The 25743-nt window shown below is 46.7% G+C and overlaps 1 protein-coding gene across 3 annotated transcripts in view; it reads left to right on the top strand.

The window, feature by feature from the left end:
• The first annotated feature begins 1209 nt into the window (after positions 1 to 1209).
• The window catches only part of YWHAE (tyrosine 3-monooxygenase/tryptophan 5-monooxygenase activation protein epsilon), a 57387-nt gene continuing 32853 nt past the window's right edge, over positions 1210 to 25743 (top strand). For 2 of the 3 annotated variants that reach the window (XM_010373493.2, XM_010373492.2), the window contains exon 1: positions 1210 to 1538. In XM_010373493.2, coding sequence (XP_010371795.1) covers positions 1475 to 1538 — 64 coding nt within the window. In that variant the 5' untranslated portion in view covers positions 1210 to 1474. The remainder of the gene's footprint in view (positions 1539 to 25743) is intronic. The other variant, XM_010373494.2, reaches the window with a different exon arrangement.

Raw genomic sequence — 25743 nt, forward strand, 5'->3', positions numbered from 1 at the left:
CAATGGTGCGATCTTCGTTCACTGCACCCTCCGACTCCCTGGTTCAAGCGATTCTCCTGCCTCAGCCTCCCAAGTAGCTGGGATTACAGGTGTGCACCACCACGCCCAGCGCATTTTTGTATATATATATGTATTTTTTCTTTTGAGACAGTCTCGCACTATCGCCCGGGCTGGAGTGCAATGGGGGGATCTCAGCTTACTGTAACCTCCGCCTTCTGGGTTCAAGAGATTCTCCTGACTCAGCCTCCTGAGTAGCTGGGATTACAGGCATGTACCACCATGACCTTCTAAGTTTTTGTTTTTTTTTTTTTTTGAGGCGGAGTCTCGCTCTGTCGTCCGGGCTGGAGTGCAGTGGCCTGATCTCAGCTCACTGCAAGCTCCGCCTCCCGGGTTTACGTCATTCTCCTGCCTCAGCCTCCCGAGTAGCTGGGATTACAGGCTTGAGCCACCGCGCCCGGCCAGTTTTTGTATTTTTAGTAGAGACGGGGTTTCACCGTGTTAGCCAGGATGGTCTCGAACTCCTGACCTTGTGATCCGCCCGCCTTGGCCTCCCAAAGTGCTGGGATTACAGGCGTGAGCCACTGCACCCGGCCACGGCCCAGTTTGTTACCCTAAGTGTAAAAGTGTCTGAAATAGGCCCATGACCAGGAGTGGCGGAGAAAAACCAGGACGCGGGCTGGGCGCGGTGGCTCACTCCTGTAATCCCAGCGCTTTGGGAGGCCGAGGAGGGCGGATCAGCTTGAGGTCGGCAGTTCGAGACCAGCCTGGCCAACATGGTGAAACCCCGTCTCTATTAAAAATACAAAGGTTAGCTGGGCTTGGTAGCGGGTGCCTGAAATCCCAGCTACTCGGGAGAATGAGGCAGAAGAATCACTTGAACCCGGGAGGCAGACATTGTGCTGAGCCGAGATCGCACCACTGCACTCCAGCCTGGGGAAGAAGATCAAAACTCCGTCTCAAAAAAAAAAAAAAACAAAAACAAACAAAAAGGAAACCAGGACGCGGTAGTGACAGCCGCTGCTTTCAGGGAGGAAGACCTGCCATGACAGAAACCGTTAGAGCCTCCGTCGTTCTTTTCCGCAGGTCGGGCCTCGGGCCCAGGTCTCTCGCTGGCTTTTTTCAGGAGCAGTCCGGGTCGGCCCCGCCTCAGCCCTTCGCGTTCCCCGGGGGCCGCTCCCTCTCTGCAGTCGCAGTTCCCGCCTCTGGGCTCCGGCGGCCGCTGAGCCGACGGAGGAGGGGCGTCTCCTGCGCTGGTTCCAGCCTCTTCGGGCGCCGAGTTCCAGGACCCGCCCCCCGCGCCAGTTGCCAGGGAGCGGTTGCCATAGAGCTGAGCAGTTGTCCGCGTGCGCAGGCGGAAGTCCCGGATTGAGGCGCCGCCATTTTTGCTGCCCGGACGCGGAGCGAGAGGCTGACAGAGTCGGAGACACTATCCGCTTCCATCCGTCGCGCAGACCCTGCCGGAGCCGCTGCCGCTATGGATGATCGAGAGGATCTGGTGTACCAGGCGAAGCTGGCCGAGCAGGCTGAGCGATACGACGGTGAGTTGGGGGGGCAGCGGGGGGCTGGAATTCTCGGACCCTCTGCCGCCGCCCACAGAGGCCGGGAACAGGAGACAAAATGGCGGCATCGTCTGCGAGCCTGGCCCGGGGGCTTGGGTTCGGGAAGCAGGAAATGGCCTGGGAGCTCCCGGGGCGATGGGAGGCTGTATGCCCTGGAGTGTGACCCCTTCGCCGTCCTTAACTGCAAACGACTCGCGGGCCGGGAGGCCGGGGCGACAGGGTGGAGGAGTTGGTTGTAAAATGGCGGCTGGGGGGAGGGCGAGTCCCGGGGCGGGGGAGGGGGAGGAGATGGCGGGTGCTGTCTCCGAACGAGCAAGCCTCAGGGAGCTTCTGGGACGGTCTTGGGATGTGGAGAACAATTGGGTGGGGTGACGGGGGAAGCAGCACCCGCCACATGGGAGCGAGCGGAGACCGGGAGCTGTAGCGCGGGCGCCTTTCAGGGAAATATGGCGGGTGGGGGCGGTGGCTTTTCCCCGGAGGCCCCGTGTGGGGCGGCGGCCGTGGAGTCTCACAAAGGAGAAGCCTTAAGAGCGATGGGCTTCCTCAGGCCTGAGGCGGGGGACAGTCCTGGGTGATGGTGGGGGAAGAGGGGTGAGTGGGAATCGCTGCAGTTCGTCTGGGGCGGTGGCAGGCTCCGGGGCTGCGATCGGGTTTCTCTCCCGTAGGCCGGCACCTCATAGTGAGGGATTTTGGGGCTTTTCCTCCTCGCCGCCTTCTGGGGAGGCCCAGAAAATCCTCACTCCCTCCCCTTTCCTCAGACTTAAAACAGGAGACCTCGAAGTTCCTGTAACCTTTTTCTGACTGCATCACCAGTGGGTTCTGATGGATAGAAGCAGGAGACCAGGAGGCCACGACTCTGAGAGTTCGAGCCTTTGTAGGGCCCGAGCCTCTGTCCACCCGTTTGTAAAAACGATGACTTTACAGTTCGTGCGCACCATCATGACACATGGAAAGACCTGTTGAAATAAAGTTATTTCCAATAGCGTTCGGTAACTGTATTTTGGTTGACTCTGCAGGCTCGGAATGCTGGTCTGTACTTCGTGGGGGAGCTTAACCTATTCCAGGCACTCGGCTGAGGCTGGGGTTTTTGAGTTATGAAGGTTGGAGATCCTGTTACTTTCTATTTTTCCATTTCAAATAAATGGGTTTATGTAGAAATTTTAGTAGTTCCTCTTTGTTCGTTGTTCCTTTGCCCATAACGGGTTCTCCAGTCCTTTTTCATAACTTTATCGAAATATCCATTGTGTCTGTCTAGTCATTGTCAGGAAGTTTATTTTTAGTCCTCCCTCCCAGTCCACCTTTTGGACCACCTTTTGAAATACCTTCACATTTATAATTGTGCGATAATGTAGTATTAAAGGAAAAGTCATGTATGTGGGTCCTGTGGTTTTAATGCTTTTACGTGGTGGGGTGGGGTGAGACATGGTTGGAATCAAGTATCTTTGATCCTTAGATTTTTCCTAATTAAGCTACCTATATTTCAAAATGTTACCTAGGGCCGTTGCTTTCCTCGAAAGGCAGATTTAGTCATGTGAATAACCTCAGGGCTAGTCCCGGTTATCAGAAACAAGGATTCAGGGATTTGAAAATAAGACAAGGCCTCTAGAAGTCAAATTTGGGAAATACACTAAACTAAATTACGTCTTGTAAATTCTTAAATTGCTATTTGTATTGAATAAGGTTCCTGTTGGGAGAGGGAGGGGAATAAGATGGGGAAGTACAGCTCAAGGTCAGCTTTGTCTTTATTTCAGTGTTTAAAAATCAAACCGATAAAGATGTGCTTGTATTGGAAGTCTCCTCCTCTGCTCCTCATCTCCAGATGTCCCCTCTTCATCTATTAGTGTTCTTGGGAGGCAACAAATTATGCTTGAATGCTTTCTGTTTTGTGGGCATTGGAGCTCTGAGTAAACTTGCTGTGATTACTAGAAAGGATGTGAGGGAAGGTCTTTTTTTTGAAAGCTCCTTTAAAAAACCGATTTGAAAGCTTATGATTGTAGTTTCCAATTAAATGACAGGTTAGTGATAATTATATTTTTGATGCGAGTGGTGAGGACTTCTGACGAGAGCCCTTACTGGTTATTGAACATAGGACTCTGATAAAGCCACATCATTACAGTTGTTAATGTTAGGTGTCTCCTTCAGGATCTAAAGGGGTAAGGAAATAGAATCTACAAGGTGAGGAGCTATTCCTGTGACTTGGGGCATATGGTAGGAACTCAGTAGAAAGGAGAGGAGGAGAAGGAGACAGACACCAGGAATTTCTACCTGTGTCCTCTGCCTGTGTCCATTCCTTTATTGAGTGCAATATTTTTTTGTTTCTGGTGACGAAGTGTTGCTGGAGTTCTGGTCACCAAACAGAATTTAGCAGGTGTCGGTGGTGGAAGAAGGTAAGACAGTGTATTGGCAGGATTTCTTTGTTGGGTACTTGTACCCAAATGCTGGCTTTCCAGCTGCTCTTTTCTCTCTCTGTTAGTGCAATAGGCCTATTTTACTTTGCTTGCTGTGTTGAATTAGTGCCTAAACTTACATGTACCCTCATTTAATTCTATCTTAGGGCGTTGGAATCAATTTATATGGATTATTTAATGGTACGGGAGGAAAAGCCAAGCTGTGTTCAGGAAAAGGACACTTTCATGTCACAGGAAATATTTAAGTTTGGGGCCAGGAGGTGAAGATTAAATCTAACATCTCATCACTTTAACAAGCCAGTAGTCTAAGGAATCATTTTTACGTCCTTTGAAACTGTATTAAGCAAGTCCATTATTTCTTAGCATTTCTCAAACAAATATTATTGTTTGAGAATATATATGAATTAGTATAAAATGAATAGTGTATATGAATTAGTACAAAAAAGTGGGGAAGAGACCCGACGCAGTGGCTCACGCCTGTAATCCCAGCGTCTTGGGAGGTCAAGGCAGGTGGATCACCTGAGGTTGGGAGTTTAAGACCAACCTGGCCAACAAATTATCTGAGTATCGTTACTGAGGAAGTTGAGGTGGGAGAATCACTTGAACCCAGGAGGTGAAGGTTGTAGTGAGCCAAGATTGTGGCATTCCACTACAGCCTGGGCAACAGAGCGAGACTCTCGTCTCCAAAAAAAAGAAAGTGAGGCTAGGTGCGGTGGGTCACGCCTATAATCCCAGTACTTTGGGAGTTTGAGGCCAAGGCGGGCAGATCACCTGAGGTCAGAAGTTCGAGACCAGCCTTACCAACATGGAGAAACCCCGTCTCTACTAAAGATACAAAATTCGCCGGGGTGGTGGGTGCCTGTAATCCCAGCTACTTGGGAGGCGGAGGCAGGAGAATCACTTGAACCTGGGAGGCCAAGGTTGCGGTGAGCCGAGATCATGCCATTGGAGTCCAGCCAGGGCAACAGCAACAACAAAAAACGGGGAATGTAGGGGGAAATGAATAGTTTCCCCGTTCTGGGGGAGCAGAGGGGCAACATAAACTACATTTGGGCTTGTGGAGCAGCTGTTGGTTTTGTCCTTTCCTAGTCTCTTCCCTGTCAAGATCGTCTCCGTGGAAGGTGGGTGAAGTTTTGATGGTCGTGTTGGGTTCACTAGGAATGCATCTGTTGTGTTACCTACTTGAGAGCTGTGCTTTTTTTTCCCTCCGCCTCCCGGGTTCAAGCGATTCTCCTGCCTCACCCTCCCGAGTAGCTGGGACTACAGGCATGTGCCCCTATGCCAGACTAATTTTGTATTTTTTTTTTTTTTTAGGAGAGACACGGTTTCTCCATGTTAGTCAGGCTGGCCTTGAACTCCCAACCTTAGGTGATTGGCCCACATCGGCCTCCCAAAGTGCTGACATTACAGGCCTGAGCCACCGCGCCTGGCTGAGAGCTGTCTTTTTTTTTTTTTTTTTTGAGGTGGAGTCTTGCTCTTGTTGCCCAGGCTGGAGTGCAGTAGCACAATCTTGGCTCACTGCAACCTCCACCTCCTGGGTTCAAGCAATTCTCCTGCATCAACTCCAAGATTACAGGTGCCTGCCACTATGCCCGGCTAATTTTGTATTTTTAGTAGAGATGGGGTTTCGCCATGTTGACCAGGTTGATCTCGAACTCCTGACCTCAGGTGATCCGCCCGCCTAAGCCTCCCAAAGTGCTGGGATTACAGGCATGAGCCACCGTGCCCGCTGAGAGCTGTCGTTTTAAAACACCAGAGCCTCACCTCTAGCTAGTTTATTTTGCTAGTTAGTGAAGAATAGGGAAGGGAGCATGTGAGGAATGAACTTTTTAAAAACTATGGTCTTGTTAGGGAAAAAGTAGGTAGTAGTAAATTAACTTTGTTAATAAGTTTAGAAGCAGTTAGATTAACTACCCATTCTTTGACTGTAGGCCAGTAGTTTTCCATTGCCATTTCAGTTAATGGAGTAACTTTATGGAATAAAGTTTTTCTCCTTCTGAAATGCATAGGCAGAACTGGGTAATGTGTTAAAAATCCCTTCTGGCCAGGCGCAGTGGCTCACGCCTGTAATCCCAGCACTTTGGGAGGCCGAGGCGGGCGGATCACAAGGCCAGGAGATCGAGACCATCCCGGCTAACACGGTGAAACCCCGTCTCTACTAAAAATACAAAAAAGTAGCTGGGCATTGTGGCGGGTGCCTGTAGTCCCAGCTACTCGGGAGGCTGAGGCAGGAGAATGGCGGGAATCCGGGAGGCGGAGCTTTCAGTGAGCCGAGATTGCGCCACTGCTCTCCAGCCTGGGTGACAGAGCGAGACTCCGTGTCAAAAAAGAAATAAATAAAAATCCCTTCTATGGCCGGTCACAGTGTCTTGCGCCTGTAATCGCAGCCCTTTGGGAGGCCAAGGCAGGTGGATCATGAGGTCAGGAGTTCAAGACCATCCTGACCAACATAGTGAAACCCTGTCTCCACTAAAAACATACAAAAAATAGCTGGGAGTGGTGGCGGGCACCTGTAATCCCAGCTGCTTGGGAGGCTGAGCCAAGGAGAATCACTTGAACCCAGGAGGCAGAGGTTGCAGTGAGCCGAGATCGCACCATAGCACTCAGCCAACAAAGCGAGACTTCGTCTCAAAAAAAAAAAAAAAGAAAAAAGAATTCCTTCTACAGGTGGTACTTAGCCTGTGTATTTAAAACAGATGCTCTTTTGTGTATCCTTTAGGTGTTTTTATAAAATTGTACATAACTGGCATATTCTGTTTGGTTGTCTCTCACAAGTTTGCGATATATGAAATCAAGAATTCCTGCAATTTGCAGTGAAGGGTGAGTTTTTATTTATTTATTTATTTTTATTTTATTTATTTATTTTTTTTGAGACGGAGTCTCGCTCTGTCGCCCGGGCTGGAGTGCAGTGGCCGGATCTCAGCTCACTGCAAGCTCTGCCTCCCGGGCTCACACCATTCTCCTGCCTCAGCCTCCCGAGTAGCTGGGACTACAGGCGCCCGCCACGTTGCCCGGCTAGTTTTTTGTATTTTTTAGTAGAGACGGGGTTTCACAGTGTTAGCCAGGATGGTCTCAATCTCCTGACCTCATAATCCGCCTGTCTCGGCCTCCCAAAGTGCTGGGATTACAGGCTTGAGCCACCGCGCCCGGCCGAAGGGTGAGTTTTTAATTACTGTGGATATGCTGCCACCCTTGTCACCTTTCTATGAAAAGATTTCAGTTGGAGCTTTTACAGTATGGGAAAGAACACTTAGGGCAAGTATTAAAACAGCAAGATTTTGGAGTCAGTAAGTGCAGACAGACGCATTGAAAGGCCACACAGATAGGCTGTTCCTAACTGTTTTATAGCTTGGTCAAAGGAACAGGAGATATTTTTAAAATTCCTTGCCTTTAACCTGGTATACCAAGTGAAATTTCAGCCCCATAGATTAATATATTTCATTTACAAATAAATATGTTTTAAATACTTGATCAAGCTGATCTGAAAGCATTGATTTTTTTTTTTTTTTTTTTTTTTTTTTTGAGATGGAGTCTCCGTCTCCCATGCTGGAGTGCAGTGGTGCCATCTTGGGTTACTGCAACCTCCGCCTCCCAGGTTCAAGCGATTCTCCTGCCTCAGCCTCCTGAATAGCTGAGATTACAGGTGCACGCCACTTGGCTAATTTTTGTATTTTTAGGTTCTTTTTTTTTTTTTTTTTGAGATGGAGTCTCACTCTGTCATCCAGGCTGGAGTGCAGTGGCATGGGCCTGGCTCACTGCAACCTCCGCCTTCCGGATTCAAGCGATTCTCCTGCCTCAGCTTCCTGAGTAGCTGAGATTACAGGTGCATGCCTCCTGGCTAATTTTTGTATTTTTAGGTTCTTTTTTTTCTTGAGGTGGAGTCTCACTGTGTCATCCAGGCTGGAGTGCAGTGGCGTGGTCTTGGCTCACTGCAACCTCTACCTCCTGGGTTCAAACGATTCTCCTGGCTCCGCCTCCCAAGTAACTGGGACTACAGGCACGTACCACCACATCCAGCTAATTTTTCGTATTTTTAGTAGAAACAGGGTTTCACCATGTTGGCCAGGATGGTCTTGATCTCCTGACCTCAGGTGTTTCGCCCACCTCGGCTTCCCAAACTGCTGGGATTAACAGGCGTGAGCCCCCGCGCCTAGCCAATTTTTGTTATTTTTAGTAGAGATGGGATTTTACCATGTTTGACAGGCTGGTCTTAAACTCCTGACCTCAGGTGATCCGCCTGCCTCAGCCTCCCAAAGTGCTGGGATTACAGTGAGCCACTGCGCCTGGTGAGTTTTTTTTCCTTCCTTTGTTTTTTTTTTTTTTTTTTTTTTTTAGTCTCCCTCTGTTGCCCAAGCTGTAGTGCAGTGGCACAGTCTCGGCTCACTGCAACCTCTGCCTCCCGGGTTCGAGCGAAGCGATTCTCTTCTCTCAGCTTCCCGAGTAGCTGGGATTACAGGCATCTGCCACCACGCCTGGCTAATTTTTGTATTTTCAGCAGAGACAGGTTTTCACCATGTTGGCCAGGTTGGTCTGGAACTGCTAACCTCATAATCCGCCTGCCTCGGCCTCCCAAAGTGCTGGGATTACAGGCGTGAGCCACCGCACCTGGCCCGATTTGGACAACTTTAAGGCTGACTGATAACTGCAGGCATATTTTTTCTTTGTATTTCAAGAACACTGTACACCGCCAGTAATGACAAGCATTGAGTAAAGGCTACATTTTTATTTTTATTAATTTTTTTGAGACAGAGTCTCTGTCACCTAGGTTGGAGTGTAGTGGTACGATCTTGGCTCGCTGCAGCCTCTGCTTCCTGGGTTCAAGCAGTTCTGCCTCTGCCTCCCGAGTAGCTGGGACTATAGGCACCCGCCATCGCACCTGGCTAATTTTTGTATTTTTAGTAGAGATGGGGTTTCACCATGTTGGCCAAGCTGGTCTCTAACTCTTGACCTCAGGTGATCCCGCCCGCCTTGGCCTCCCAAAGGGTGTGAGCCTTTGTACCTGGCCTAAATTTTTAATTTTTTAATGGGTACATATTAGGTGTATATATTTATGGGAACACTAAATTTTGAGCTTTTTTTTTTTTTTTTTTTTTTTTTTTTTTTTTTTTGAGACAGGGTCTTGCTTTGTGATCCGGATTGAAGTGTAGTGTCGCTATTGTAGCTCACTGCAGGCTCAACCGCCTGGGTTTAAGTGACTCTCCTGCCTCAGCTTCCCGAGTTACCGGGACTACTGTGCCTGCCTGATTTTTGTGTTTTTTGTAGAGATGGGGTGTCTGTGTTGCCCAGGCTGGTCTTGAATTCCTGGACTCCCACCTTGGCCTCCCAAAGTGCTGGGATTACAGGTGTGAGCCACTGCCCTGGCCTAAACTTTACATGTATTACATACGTGTAGTATACATATATGTAAATGTCATATACATATATGTATATGATATTATGTACCTCATAGTTCACAGACCACGTTGATGAAAGTTTTTAATTTATATAACCAGATTGAAGCAGGTAGAGTGTTACTCCCATTTTCTGGTTCAATAAAGTGAATTTGAGAGAGATTTTCCTGTGATCATATGGCTAATCAGGTATTAAATGGTAAAGCCAGAACTTAGTGTCTGCTCACCTTTAGATTGGTACACTTATTCTCCTTAGCCTCTCAAAAAAGACCTCTGTTTAAGTAAGGTGGTGCCTTTTAGGGGAGTAGGGGGTGAGTACGGTATACTTCTTGAACAATTCTAATAGCAATTACTTCACATCTTAATGTTTATGATGACTAATATCTATGGTGAATTGTAGACAAAGCTTTTTCACTTTCAAGGCACAGTGAAATTAAAATGAGGGGAAGTTTAGATACTCTGGGAAGTTTAGGTACTCTCAGAATGTTTATTCACATACAGGTTCTTAAAAAACATGGTTTATTGTAGACAGATGTCACCTCTTTAAGCAAAAGAAAAAACAACAAAAAAAGCTCCAGCTGAGTGCCGTGGCTCACACTTGTCATCCCAGCACTTTGGGAAGCTGAGGCGGGCAGATCACCTGAGGTCAGGAGTTTGAGACCAACCTGACCAGTATGGTGAAACCCAGTCTCTTCTAAAAATATAAAAATTAGCCGGCTGTGGTGGCTTGTGCCTTTAGTCCCAGCTACTGAGGAGGTTGAGGCGGGAGAATCGCTTGAACCCGGGAGGTGGAGGTTGCAGTGAACCCAGGTCATGCGGTTGTACTCCAGCCTGGGCCACAGAGGGAGATCCTATCTCAAGAAAAGAAAAGCCCCATATTTTATCATAATGTCTGTGCTGGAATATGGCTGATGCTATGCATTTCTGTAAAGTAGCTTTAAACTATTTTCTTCTTTCACTTTTATCTTTTTTTTTTTTTTTGAGACAGAGTCTCGCTCTGTTGCCCAGGCTGGAATGCAGTGGCTGGATCTCGGCTCACTGCAAGCTCTGCCTCCCGGGTTTATGCCATTCTCCTGCCTCAGCCTCCGCTGGGACTACAGGCGCCCGCCACCTCTCCCGGCTAGTTTTTTTGTATTTTTTAGTAGAGACGGGATTTCACCGTGTTAGCCGGGATGGTCTCCATCTCCTGACCTCGTGATCTGCCTGCCTCGGCCTCCCAAAGTACTGGGATTACAGGCTTGAGCCACCGCGCCCGGCTTTTTTTTTTTTTTTTTTTTTTTTTTTTTTTTTTTTTGAGGCAGGGTCTCACTCTGTCACCCAGGCTGTAGTGCAGTGGTGCGATCTTGGCTCACTGCAGCCTCTGCCTTCCAGTCTCATGTGATTCCCCCACCTCAGTCTCCCAAGTAGCTGTTTTTTTTTAAATTTTATTTTATGTTATTTATTTATTTACTTACTTACTTACTTGGAGAGGTGGAGTCTTGCTCTCTCACTCAGGCTGGAGTGCTGGAGTGCAGTGGCGTGATCCACAACTCCTGGCTAATTTCTTTTGTATTTTAGTAGAGATGGGGTTTCACCGTGTTGCCCAGGCTGGTCTCAATCTCCTGAGCTCAGGCTATCCTCCCACCTCGGACGGGCGCCCAAAGTGCTAGGATTACAGGTGTGAGCCATCGCTCCTGGCCTTTTTTTTTTTTTTCCCCCTGAGACGGAGTTTTGCTCTTGTTGCCCAGGCTGGAGTGCAGTGACGCGATCTCGGCTCACCACAACCTACGCCTCCCAGGTTCAAGCAATTCTCGTGCCTCAGCCTCCCGAGTAGCTGGGATTACAGGCATGCACCTCCACACCTGGCTAATTGTGCATTTTTAGTAGAGACGGGGTTTCTCCATGTTGGCTGGTCTCGAACTCCTGACCTCAGGTGATCCGTCCGTCTCGGCCTCTCCCAAAGTGCTGGGGTTACAGGCGTGAGCCACCGCGCCTGGCTTTTTTTCTTTTTTTGTTTTTTTAAGTCTAGAGTTCCTCCACCGTTGCCCAGGCTGTTCTTGGAACTCCTGGACTCAAGCAGTCTGTCAAACTTGGCCTCCCAAAGTGCTGGGATTATAGGTGTGAGCCACCACCTCAGTCTTCCTTTGGCTTACTGAATGCTATTAGGTTGCTAGGTTAGTGATGTAGTCATACAACTTTTTTTTTTTTTTTTTTTTTTTTAGATGGATTTTTGTTCTTGTCATCCAGGCTGGAGTGCAGTGGCGCGATCTTGGCTCACTGCAGCCTCCATCTCCTGGGCCCAAGTGGTTCTCCTCCCTTGGCCTGCTGAGTAGCTGAGACTACAGACTTGGGCCTTCATGCCCGGCTAATTTTGTATTTTTAGTAGAGACGGAGTTTGACCATGTTGGCCAGGCTGGTCTTCAACGCCTGACCTTAGGTAGTCCTCCCGCCTCAGCCTCCCAAAGTGCTGGGATTACAGGCGTGAGCCACTGCACTCGGCCAGATACAGTCATAGAACTTTTAGGAGGGACAAAAGGTGGCGTATGATTCACAAATGTTGTTCCAGGTAGTTGGCTAGATAGCTGTCAAATGGAATCCATTAAGGAGTAGCAAAGAGCAGCAAGAAAAAGGGCTATTTTCACTACTACTTTTGAAATGGTCAGTTAACAGTTTGAGAGAGATACATACACTTTTTTGAGACAAGGTCTTGTTCTGTTGGCCAGGCTTGGATTGCATTGGTGCAGTAACCATTCACTGCAGCCTCAACCTCCCAGGCCCAAACGCTCATCCCATCTCAGCCTCCCACGTAGCTGGGCCCACAGCTGTGCACCACGATACCTGGGTAATTTAAAATAACATTTTTTTCTTTCTCCCCCCCCGCCCCCGCGAGACAAGATCTTACTGTATTCCTCAGGCTGGGGTGCAGTGTCACAGTTATGACTCACTGGCAGCTTCGACCCCCTGGGCACCTCAGCATCGCAAGTAGCTGGGACTACAGAAGTATACCACCACTTCTGGCTAATTTTTGTAGAGACAGGATTTTGCCATGTTGCGCAGACTGGTCTTGAATTCTGTAGCTCAAGATTCATGTGCCTCAGCCTCCCAAAGTTTTGGGATTACAGGGGTGAGCCACCATGGCCGGTAAAAAAAATTTTTTTTGGTAGAGGCCTGGTCCCAGCGGATTACCCAGGCTGATCTTGGACTCCTGAGCTCATGTGGTCCTCCCACCAAGTAGCTGGTACTACCATGACTGGCTAATTACAAAAATTTTTTTTGGTAGAGACGGGATCCCACTGTGTTGTCCAGTAACTCGTGGGTTCCAGCGATCCTCCCATTTTGGCTTCCCCAAAGTTCAGGGATTACAGGCATGAACCACTGCGCCTGGCCAGCTTGATATATTTAGGTATTGATACATCCAAATTGATGAATTGGGTTGCCAGCAGAACTTCATGGTTTGTGCTCTGACTAAATGTTAATGCTAGTCTTGGCCCTGAGAACAATTTCAGATGTTCATTTAAATTTATTAAATTGTGGCCGGGCGCGGTGGCTCAAGCCTGTAATCCCAGCACTTTGGGAGGCCGAGACGGGCGGATCACGAGGTTAGGAGTTCGAGACCATCCTGGCTAACACGGTGAAACCCCGTCTCTACTAAAAAATACAAAAAGCTAGCCGGGCGAGGTGGCTGGTGCCTGTAGTCCCAGCTACTCGGGAGGCTGAGGCAGGAGAATGGCGTGAACCCGGGAGGCGGAGCTTGCAGTGAGCTGAGATCCTGCCACTGCACTCCAGCCTGGGCGACAGAGCGAGACTCCGTCTCAAAAAAAAAAAAATTATTAAATTTTAGCAAGTAATAATTAAAGTCACCATAATTTAACATCCAAATGAGTACATCTTGAAAAGACATACTAATTCATAAGCTAGAACAGCAAACATAAACTGGGATTGTCCTGGGCAACAAACTTACCTTGTGGTCACCCTACGTAAGGCCATTTGTTACTAGATTTTCTCATTTAGACTCATAGAAAAGTTTCCTAAACTTTGTCCAGCCTTTTATCACAGAGATATCTTAGATCTAAGTCTCTAGAAGGTTGAATTTCGTTTTTTTCCAAATGAAGTTAGCATTTGGCAGAACATAAGTCAAAGGAAAAGTGAAAATTTCCTCCTCCTAGCTCCCTCCGCCACAAATGGGAACGTGCTAGTTAAGGATGTGGTAGTTGCTGAAAATAGAGCTTGCTGGTATTCCAAATCCTCTGATGGTGTCAACACCTAGTGTGTTGGTTTTCTTTTTTTTTTTTTTTTTTTTTTTTTTTTTTTTTGAGACGGAGTCTCGCTCTGCCGCTCAGGCTGGAGTGCAGTGGCCGGGTCTCAGCTCACTGCAAGCTCCGCCTCCCGGGTTTACGCCATTCTCCTGCCTCAGCCTCCCAAGCAGCTGGGACTACAGGCGCCCGCCACCTCGCCCTGCTAGTTTTTTGTATTTTTTTAGTAGAGACGGGGTTTCACCATGTTAGCCAGGATGGTCTCGATCTCCTGACCTCGTGATCCGCCCGTCTCGGCCTCCCAAAGTGCTGGGATTACAGGCTTGAGCCACCGCGCCCGGCCGTGTGTTGGTTTTCTTATGGCTACCTTGAGCCACTCCTGCGTTTAAAGATATAATAGACCTAGGTGTTGGTAGCAGTGTCCTAAGCTCAGAGCTTTCCCCACATACATTTTTTAAAAAAATTTTTTGCAAGTCTCTTTCAAACCAAATACCCACATAAAAATTTAAAGACCCACCCGTATCTTATTACAACTGTTCTGTTCAGAACGCCAAACTCTATAGTTCAGACCATATGACCGTGATCCTGGCTTATCTCTTTTGAAATTTTAATCTTGAATTTATTGCCCTTTCAACAATCTATCATAGTAGCTGTACAGATATGTTGTTGGTAGGCTTGATTTGTGATCGGATCAGGATTTTGTTGAGCGAAAGCAATATGAAATGTGTTCAACTCTTCATATCTAAAGTTTGAAGGAGACGCATTACTGTAAGTGTTAGGACGGTATTTCATAATTTGGCAGATGTGTATCTGCCATCCCAGAATGCACAGGAATCACTGGGTTCCTTATCTTTTGAATGGGGATTAGTGGTGTCTCTCTTGCCTACTAATTTACAGGGTGGCTATGAAAGTGTAATACTTGTCAGTACTATTTATTGTGAAACATTCTTTTCTGACGTGAAAGGTCAGATAAGTGTTTTTGTTACTGCTGTGCTAGGATTATATTAGGAGATGATAACCTACCTTTTTGAGTTATTCTTAGCAAGTGTACTCTGCTGGGCTTAGTTCTTATGTAAGATCTGCACAAAGAAATATTCTCAAAATCCTTAATCTTACATCTGTAAATTTGCATATCCAAAGTAAAGGTCATCCAAATTATTCCCAAATAATAATTTTGTCATGTTGAGCTGGCATATAGTTGTTTTGGTATTAATTTTAGATTAATAAGAGATTATTTCTCCTTAGCAAATGTAACACCTTTTGTCTGAATTTGGGATGAAAGCTTCTGTAGTATGAAAGTGTAGGCTGGGCGCGGTGGCTCACGCCTGTAATCCCAGCACTTTGGGAGGCCGAGTTGGGCCGATCACTTCAAGGTCGGGAGTTCAAGACCAGCCTGACCAACATGGAGAAATCCCATCTATACTAAAAATACAAAATTAGCCGGAAATGGTGGCAGGCACCTGTAATCCCAGCTACTCGGGAGGCCGAGGCAGGAGAACCGCTTGAACCTGGGAGGCGGAGGTTGCAGTGAGCCGAGATCACGCCATTGCACTCCAGCCTGGGCAACAAAAGTGAAACTCCGTCTCAAGAAAAAAAGAAGGAAATTTTAGTGTTAGTAGGTGCCAGGCGCAGTGGCTGATAATCCCTGTAATTCCAATACTTTGGGAGGCAGAGGCAGGAAGATCCCTTAAGCCCAAAAGTTTGAGACCAGCCTGGGCAACATAGCGAGACCCTGTTTCTACAAAAAGAAACAAAATTGACTTGGCCTAGTGGCATGCACCTGTAGTCTCAGCTACTTGGGAGACTAAGGTGGTGAGATGTCTGGCTTAAGCCCGGGAGGTCGAGGCTGCAGTGAGCCATGGTAAGATCGCTGTACTCCCTCCTGGGTGACACAGTGAGACCCTGTCTCAAAAAGGAAAGAAGAAAGATTTAGTGGGATTGATGACTTGTATTTGATTGTAATAGGTTTAATTGTAAAATAATTAGTTAAGATTTATGGTAGGAGTATCATGAAATTTTCAAGAACGTTATTTGACCAGAAAATAATTGTTACTGTTGTATGATAGTTACGACCGTTTTTGTAGATTTTTAGAAACACATTCATGAGTATGAAATACTTTATGCAGAATATACTGCTTAAGAAACATTAAAATATATTATTAAAGTATTGAAATTTTGATGGGGGTTTCTCAGCTCATCAAAGAATTGAGGTACCTGTAATCTCATTGCTTTTGGAAGCCAAGGTGGGAGGGTCATTTGAGGCCAGGAGTTTGAGACCAGCCTGAGCAACATTGCGACACCCGTTTCTATTAAAAAAAAAAGAAAGGCCGGGCGTGGTGGCTCAAGCCTGTAATCCCCAGCACTTTGGGAGGCCAAGACGGGCGGATCACGAGGTCAGGAGATCGAGACCATCCTGGCTAACACGGTGAAACCCCGTCTCTACTAAAAATACAAAGAAAAAAAACTAGCCGGGCGAGGTGGCAGCGCCTGTAGTCCCGGCTACTCTGGAGGCTGAGGCAGGAGAATGGCGTGAACCCGGGAGGCGGAGCTTACAGTGAGCTGAGATCTGGCCACTGCACTCCAGCCTGGGTGACAGAGCGAGACTCCGTCTCAAAAAAAAAAAAAAAGAAAAGAAAAGAAAAAAAGGCTGGGTGTGGTGGCTCACGCCTGTAATCCTAGCAGTTTGGGAGACTGAGGCAGGCGGATCACGAGGTCAGGAGTTCGAGACCAGCCTGACCAACAGGGTGAAACCTCATCTCAAAAGAAAAAAAAAATTAACCGGGCCCAAGTGGTGGTGGCGTGTGCCTGTAATCCCAGCTACTCAGGAGGCTGAGGCAGGAGAATCGCTGGAACTCAGGAGGTAGAGGCTGCAGAGAGCCAAGATTGTGCCTCTGCAGTCCATCCTGGGAAACTAGAGTAAGGGAAGACTCTGTCCCCGCCCACGCCCCTCCCCCCCAAAAAAATTCTTAGCACTCTCAGCGACTTAAGAAAACAAGTCAAACCTCTTAAAAATCTGAATGGATAGTTAATCCTTCTTCTAAACTGAATTGGACCCAAAGGTTATTTATGGTGGTTTTCTTCCTGAGTATTCCAAAAGAGAATTTTAAAGTATTTTTTGTTTCAGTGTCTTTTCTAATTCCGTAAAAATCGTAAAAAGATTTAGACTTTGATCTACCTCGTTTTCCTGTACTTAGTGTTTTAGGTCATTGATCTTTCCAGCCTCTTATTTTCCACCTTGGCTTTCACTGGACCTTCACCTCTTTGGTTCTACTGCAGCCAAATGTGTTTACGAGGGAGTATCCTCATAAAATTGAGAGGAGGAATCTCCCATTCTGGTTGACTAGGGGATTACTCCCCTATCCGCAATATTTTTATTTTTGTTTTTTAATCTTTGTGTCATTCCAATTTAGAATGTGGACTGATTTTTATTTTTGTTTTTTAATCTGTATCATTCCAACTTTAGTGTATCTGCTGCCAAAGTGAGCACAACCCTACCCTAAATATTGAGACCGAAGGGAAAAGTACGTTTTGTAGTCAAAATTGTAGAATCTTGGTAAAAGATTGTCTTGTTTTTGTTTCTTTTTAACCTAGCAGAAGCTAGTTTGGAAAGAAGTCTTAAAGTTCCATAGAAGGTTAAACAATTCATGTTTTACTCTTTTCCTTTTTTCTTTGAGACGGAGTCTCACTCTCTTGCCCAGACTGGAGTGCAGTGGCGCGATCTTGGCTCACTGCAGCCTCCACCTCCTTGGTTCAAGCGATTCTTCTGCCTCAGCCTCCTGAGTAGCTGGCATCACAGGCACCCGTCACCATGCCCAGCTAATTTTTCTCTTTTTTTTAGTGGAGACGGGGGTTTCACCGTGTTGACCAGGCCGGTCTCAAATTCCTGGCCTCAGGTGGTCAGCCTGCCTTGGCCTCCCTAAGAGCTGGGATTGCAGGCGTGAAGCCACCTTGCCTGGCTCATGTGGTTTTAGAGTGAGGAGAGGTACCTCTGTTTAGGCGGGTATATGAAGAGGAATCTTGACATCCTTGAGTGTCAAGATTATTGTCTTTTGAAAAACTTAATCAAAGTATTAAAGTATTAAAAAACAAGTTCCGAAACTCATTTGACAAATACTTATTGAATGCCAACTGTGTAGCAGGCACTATTTTAGATACTTCAGACACTTGGGATTCATCAATTAAGAGTTACTTTGAATTAGTTAACAACAATGGTGTCTGTTGTATGCAGCGTACAGTATCAGGTGTTGGGGCTCCCATATTAAAGACTGTAGAAAGCTCAGTGTTTTCTTCACTGCCTACTGGTGTAAAATGGGACTAACAAATTGAAAAACCTCTTTAAAGTGTTTCATTGTGATGATAAAACCCTGTAGTAAGGCCGGGCACGGTGGCTCAAGCCTGTAATCCCAGCACTTTGGGAGGCCGAGACGGGCGGATCACGAGGTCAGGAGATCGAGACCATCCTGGCTAACATGGTGAAACCCTGTCTCTACTAAAAATACAAAAAACTAGCCGGGCGAGGTGGTGGGTGCCTGTAGTCCCAGCTACTTGGGAGGCTGAGGCAGGAGAATGGCGTGAACCCGGGAGGCGGAGCTTGCAGTGAGCTGAGAACCGGCCACTGTACTCCAGCCTGGGCGACAGAGCGAGACTCCGTCTCAAAAAAAAAAAAAAACGCTGTAGTAATGATATCATCTACTGTTTATTGGCTATCTCTCACTTGTCATCCAAACAACCATGCAAAGTACTACACCCATTTTACAGGTACGGATCAAGTACTTGAGGAGAAGTGACAAATTTGGAATGTCACTGGTATTCTGCCAAGGCTGGTGTCCTGCAAAGCTGATACTCCTTCCACTTTGGTGTTTCTTGTAGGCTGGTGCCCTACAAAACTGGTACTCCTTCCGCTTCGGTATTTCTTATGTGTAAACATCAGTCCAAACTGCTTCTTGGGGCTTCCCCCCTCCTTTTTTTGTGGAGACTGAGTCTCTCTATGTTGTTGCCCAGGCTAGTCTCTCAGCTGGGCTCAAGCAGTCCTCCTACCTTGGCTTCCTAAAGTGCTGGGATTGTAGCAGTCTTTTGGCTTAGCTTCTCTCTGAATACTGTTACCTTTTTTTTTTTTTTTTTTTTTTTTTTTTGAGACAGAGTCTTGTTCTGTCGTCCAGGCTGGAGTGCAGTGGCACGATCTTAGCTCACTGCAACTCCGCCTCTCGGGTTCATGCCATTCTCTTGCCTCAGCCTCCCGAGTAGCTGGGACTACAGGCACCTGCCACCATGCCTGGCTAACTTTTTGTATTTTTAGTAGAGACAGGGTTTCACTATGTTAGGCAGCATGATCTCGAAATCTGGACTTCATGATCTGCCCGCCTTGGCCTCCCAAAGTGCTGGGATTACAGGCGTGAGCCACTGCACCCTGTCTAATGTTATCTTTAATATGAAGAAGACAGAATGGAATGTAGGTTGAGTATATTTTCCAGGTAACAGATAATGAAACTAGCATTGAAATAGGAGTCATTAAATTTAGGAGCAGGCCATCTCCATCCCCCCTCGTCCTTTTCTCCCTGCTTTTGCCAGCCTCTGAAAAATGTACATTGTTTTTAACTCTTTGATAGATGGCAGGAGTCCCCAACGCCCAGGCTGTGCACCCATACTGGTCCCTGGAAAAATTGTCTTCCACGAAACTGGTCCCTGGTGCCAGAACGGTTGGGGAGCACTGATATATGGGACTAAAGCTTTATAAATGGCTGGATAAGAAGCTCTGGGAACTTAGTAAATTGCAGTATGGTGGTGTACTTTTTCTTTGTGTACCTTTTCAGTAGATGACTTTCACGTATGTAGTTGGGAGGCCTGGGGGAATGATCATAGGAGACCTTGGTGTTTTCCTCTAGACCAGTTGCTGGTAGATTTTCATCTTCTCTACAATTTATTTATGTCATTAACATGGTCTTCTTTTTTTTTTTTTTTTTTTTTTTTGAGACGGAGTCTTGCTCTTGTCACCCAGGCTGGGGTGCAGTGGCACGATATCGGCTCACCGTGGCCTCCACCTCCCGGGTTCAAGTGATTCTCCTGCCTCAGCCTCCCGGGTAGCTGGGATTACAGGCACCCGCCACCACACCTGGCTAATTTTTGTATATTTAGTAGAGATGGGGTTTCACCATTTGAGCCACGCTGGTCTTGAACTGCTGACCTTGTGATCCACCCGCCTCGGCCTCCCAAAGTGCTGGGATTACAGGTGTGAGCCACCGCGCCCGGCCCTTTCGGTCTTAATGCCTTTATCTGATTGCTGCATATTTCTTTTTAGCCTTTACCATTTCTGGTTTCAGAATGCTGCCAACATTTCTTTATTCATTTATTCATTTTATCTTTACTTTTTTTTGAGACAGAGTCTTGCTGTGTCACCCAGGCTGGAGTGCAGTGGAGGGTGAGCTTCAGCCAAGGAGTTACAGACTGTAATGTGTTATGGTCGTGCCTGTGAATAGCCACTGCAAGCCAGCCAGGGCAACATAGGGAGACTCCTCTAAAAAGAAAAAACAAACCTGAAACTGATTGTAAAAAAAGTTTCTTTGGGAGTCTAAGGCGGACGGATCACCTGAGGTCGGGAGTTCAGGACCAGCCAGACCAACATGGAAAAACCCATCTCTACCAAAAATACAAAACATTAGCCGGACTTGGTGGCGCATGCCTCTAATCCCAGCTGCTCTTGGGAGGCAGAGGCAGGAGAATCTCTTGAACCTGAAAGGCGGAGGTTGCAGTAAGTCGAGATCACGCCCTTGCACTCCAGCCTGAGCAACAAGAGAGAAACTCTGGGCTGGGCACGGTGGCTCACTCCTGTAATCCCAGCACTTTGAGAGGCCAAAGTGGGTGGATCACAAGGCCGGGAGTTCAAGACCACCCTGGTGAAACCCCGTCTCTACTCAAAATACAAAAATTAGCTGGGCGTGGAAGCATGCACCTGTAATCTGAGCTACTTGAGAGGCTGAGGCAGGAGAATGGCTTGAACCCAGGAGGCGGAGATTGTGGTGAGCCGAGATCACGCCACTGCACTCCAGCCTGGGTGATAGGGCAAGACTCCATCTCAGAAAACAAAACAAAACAAAAAAGAAACTGTCTCCATCTCAAAAAAAAAAAAAAAAATTTTTTTTCTATGAACAAGATAAGAATTCTTTGTATGTTTACCCTTTATTAGGAAGACAGTTATTACATGCAACCACTGGTTAAATTACATTAAAAGCAACTTGGGGCCAGGCGCGGTGGCTCACGCCTGTAATCCCAGCACTTTGGGGGGCCGAGGCGGGCGGATCACGAGGTCAGGAGATCGAGACCATCCTGGCTAACACGGTGAAACCCCGTCTCTACTAAAAATACAAAAAATTAGCCGGGCGAGGTGGCGGGCGCCTGTAGTCCCAGCTACTCGGGAGGCTGAGGCAGGAGAATGGCGTGACCCCCAGGAGGCGGAACTTGCAGTGAGCTGAGATTGCGCCACTGCACTCAAACCTGGGCGACAGTGCAAGACTCCCTCTCAAAAAAAAAACAATCAACTTGGGCAACTTGGATATTTTCTAGCTAAAATACCTACCCAGAATATTTTTTCAGTCTAGACGTATGTACGTAATTCTGTATTTCACTGGGAAGCTTAGAAGAAAACTTCTAGGACTTGGTACTTTCTGTGCAGGTGTTTTGTTTACCATTTCATTATGTTACATAGATGCATGTTTATATCTGACTGAATATTTATCTTACATTATGAACTGCTTGTGAATGTTTTTATTGACTAACATATCTAATAATCCATTTTGTATTGACACTGCAGTGAACTATTTATATCCAAAATGTGATTTTTGTGATTTGAATTGTTTACTAGTTATGAGAAGTGGGACTTGTTAGTAAATGAGCATAAATCTTTTTTTTTTTTTTGAGAGGGAGTCTCACTGTGTCGCCCAGACTGGAGTGCAGTGGTGTGATCTTGGCTCGCTGCAAGCTCTCCTCCTGGGTTCATGCCATTCTCCTGCCTCAGCCTCCCAAATAGCTGGGAATACAGGCGCCTGCCACCATGCCCAGCTAATTTTTTATATTTTTAGTAGAGGCGGGGTTTCACCATGTTAGCCAGGATGGTCTTGATCTCCTGACCTCGTGATCCGCCCAACTCGGCCTCCCAAAGTGTTGGGATTACAGGCGTGAGCCATCGCGCCCGGCCGAATATAAATCTTTTTACATGCGTACTCTTACTGTTTTGAGATGTGGTCTCACTGTTGGCCAAGCTGGTGTGCAGTAGCAAACACCTCACTGCAGCCTTTACCTCCTGGGCCCAAGCGACCCTCCCACTTCTGCACCCTGAGTAGCTGGGACTACAGGTGTGCCCACCGTGCTTGCCTAATTTTTTTTTTTTTTTTGAGACAGGGTCTCACTCTTTCTCCGAGGATGGAGAGCAGTGGCTGGATCTTGGCTCACTGCAGCCTTCGCCTCCTGGGTTCAAGCAGTTCTCTGCCTCGGCCTCCCGAGTAGCTGGGATTACAGGCGCCTGCTTCACGCATGGCTAATTGTTTTGTACTTTTAGTGGAGACAGGGTTTCACCATGTTGGCCAGGTTGGTCTTGAATTCCTTACCTTGTGATCCACCTACCTCAGCCTCCCAAAGTGCTTGGATTCCAGGCATGAGCGACTGTGCCGGGCCCTCTTCAGCTAATTTTTTAAATGTATGAAGAGATGGGATCTTGCCATATTGCCCAGGCCGGTCTTGAACTCTTGGGCTCAGGAAATCTTCCCACCTTAGCCTCCCGAAGTGCAGAGATTACAGGAATACTCTCTGTTTTCTGAAAAGGTTTATTAACTGTATATAATATTGGCAGCTTGCGAATGTGCAGCACAAAATTTAACTAAAAACTTGTGTTTTAAAAAATTTAAACAAGGGCAGGGTGCGGTGTGGTGGTTCACGTCTTTAATCCTAGTAATTTGGGAGGCTGAGGCCGGTGGATCACCTGAGGTCAGGAGTTCAAGACCAGCCTGGTCAACATGGCGAAACCCCGTCTCTACTAAAAATAAAAAAACTAGCCTGGCATGGTGGCATGTGCCTGTAATCCCAGCTACTGGTGGGGGCGGAGGCAGGAGAATTGCTTGAACCTGGGAGGTGGAGGTTGCCGGGAGCCGAAACTGCGCCACTGCAGTCCAGCCTGGGTAACAGACCAAGACTCTGTCTCAGAAAATAAAATAAAATAAATAAACAACAATTTGTGAAATATAGTTTTTCCACTTGTTTTTTTTGAAACAGAGTTTCGCTCTTGTTGCCCAGGCTGTAGCGCAGTTGCGTGATTTCAGCTCGTGGAAACCTCGTCCTCCCGGGATCAAGCAGTTCTCCTGCCTCAGCCCCCAGAGTAGCTGGTATTACAGGCATGCGCCGCCACGCCCGGCTGATTTTGTATTTTTAGTAGAGATGGGGTGTCTCTATGTTGGTCATGCTGGTCTCGAACTCCCGACTCAGGTGATCCGCCCGCCTCAGCCTCCAAAAGTGCTGTGATTACAGGCGTGAGCCATCACACCCGGACTAATTTTTGTATTTTTAGTAGCAGTGGGGTTTTGCCATATTGGCCAGGCCAATCTGTAACTCCTGACCTCAGGTGACTGTTGGCCTCCCAAAGTGCTGGAATTACAGGCGTGAGCCACTGCGCCCAGCCTCTTAGATTGTTTAATCAGTACGTCTTTATTTGGCATGTATTGGGAACAGCTTCCTCCTTGTGAGTAGTAAAATGATTACTTATAATACCTACTATGGAAGAGCTACAGTCTAACCAGGCAAGCTGTGGCTAGAAACAGTGATGATTGCCAGCTTGTATGATAGAGGCATTGTAGAGAAGGGGAATAAGGGGTTGTGTGCTGTAGTAGTTGGGGAAAACTTGAGTAGCAGATGAGACATTAATTGGGGGGTAAGATTTGGATGTTGGGAGAGTGAGGTTATGTTACCAAAGGCACAGATATGGGATTAAATATATGAGATGTACGAATGGAAAATGTGGGTTAGAATAAATGGAGCCATATTCTACAAAAGGCTTTATTAGACTTAGATTCTAAACTCTGTGTTCCTTGTTTAGCTCTTTGTTATATCAGGCACCTTAACACCCCCACCCGTCTGGATTCTTGTTTTTTGTTTTTTGTTTTGTATTTAATCTTGGAAGTGAGGCGAAGAAAAGAAATTAAACATATAATTGAATTCATATTATATGCCAGACAATTTATTCTACAGTCTCATTTTAAACTCTCATAACTCAGGGCTGGATATCCTCCATGTTATGGGTGAGGAACAAGCTCCTAGAGATTAAGTGGCATACTTGAGGTCAAATAGCATATGAATAAGCAGAAATGGAAATCTAGTCTGGACTGGGTGTGGTGGCTCACGCCTGTAATCCCAGCACTTTGGGAGGCCGAGGCAGGCAGATTACCTGAGGTCATGGGTTCGAGACCAGCCTGGTCAACATCATGACACCTCGCCTCTGCTAAAAACACAAAATTTAACTGGGCATGGTAGCGTGTGCCTGTAATCCCAGCTACTCGCGAGGCTGACGCCAGAGACTCTTGAACCCGGAAGGCAGAGGTTTGCAGTGAGCTGAGATCGCACCACTGCACTCCAGCCTGGGCGACAGAGTGAGACTCTGTCTCAAAAAAAAAAAAAAGTCTACTAGTCTGAATCTTTTTTGCTGTAACTGTGGTGTTTTCTGTGCTGTGGTGGTACGTTCCTGTGCTGTTTCCCAAAGTGTGTGTCATTTTTGTCTAATAAAAGTGCAAGTGGTGTGGGTACTACAAGAAGAGTCAAAAGTTACTAGGTTAGAGTTGGGCCTCTTCAGAGAAGCTTCTTAGTACTTGCATTATTTCTGTTAACAGCATCCTGTACTGAAGACAAAGTATAATTTATATGTCAGCTAATCCTGTTCATTTTGCACAGTTTAATCTTAGCTTACATTAAAACAAGTTCCAAGAGTGTTTCCTAAATCTTGTCCAACTGTTTACCTCAAGTTACTCCTTCCTTCATAACTCATTGTAACACACCCCAGGATACATCCCAGCCTTTTGCTTGTCTTAGTTGAATAGAGCTAGTGATTACTCTTCTTGAATTTTACCTTTCCAAGAAAATATGACTTAAGACTCCTCAAGCTACAGATTTGACATTTTGTTACATTTTTAGATTCTTTCCATGTTATTTACTATTAGAATTAGTGTACTTGGTAATTTTTTTCATCATTCGAATTAGAAGTTTTGCATACATGAAATCTTTTGAGGCAGAGTCTTGCTGTCTTTGCCCAGGCTGGAGTGCAGTGGTGTGATCACAGCTCATTGCAGCCTTGACTTCCTGGGCTTAGGTGATCCACCCTCCTCAGCCTCCAGAGTAGCCGGGACTAAGGTGTGTGCCCCATGCTTGGCTAATTTTTTGTATTTTTAGTAGAGATGGAGTTTTGCTGTGTTCCCCAGACTGGGCCCAGACTCCTCAGCTCAAGCAAGTCCGCCCACTTCAGCCTCCTGAAGTGTTGGGATTACAGGCACGAGGACATGTAAAGTCTGAAGTGTGTCTTAACATCCCATAGAGCTCTTAGGTGATTTGGAAGCACACTGACATGAGTATAGTCAACCTTAAAGTGATGATGTCGCAAACTTTGAACAGGCTTCAAGCAGCCGAATTAATTATGATAAAATTAAAATTGCCAAATTTGGGCAGAGATTTCATGTTTAAAAACCAGTATAAGTCAGGTTAGCCATCTGAGAATGTTTTGTAACTTTTGATCATACTGAATTTCTTTTTTTTTTTTTTTTTTTTTTTTTGAGACAGAGTTTTGCTCTTGTCGCCAGGCTGAAGTGCAGTGGAATAGCATGGCATGACCTTGGTTCATTGCAACTTCATCTGTCTCCCAGGTTCAAGCGATTCTCCTGCCTCAGCCTCCTAAGTAGCTGGGATCACAGGTGTGTGCCACCACGCCCGACTAATTTTTCGTGTTTTTAGTAGAGACAGGGTTTCACCATGTTGGCCAGGCTGGTCCTGAGCTCCTAACCTCAGATAATCCACCCACCTTGGCCTCCCAAAGTGCTGGGATTACAGGCGTGAGCCGCCGTCCCTGGCCCATACTGAATTTCTTTTATGGTAAACTAGTAGTGTTGCCCCTAAAATTGTCTGAATCAGGTTT

The sequence above is a fragment of the Rhinopithecus roxellana genome, chromosome 19, assembly GCF_007565055.1.
Source record: "Rhinopithecus roxellana isolate Shanxi Qingling chromosome 19, ASM756505v1, whole genome shotgun sequence".
Lineage (NCBI taxonomy): Eukaryota > Metazoa > Chordata > Mammalia > Primates > Cercopithecidae > Rhinopithecus > Rhinopithecus roxellana.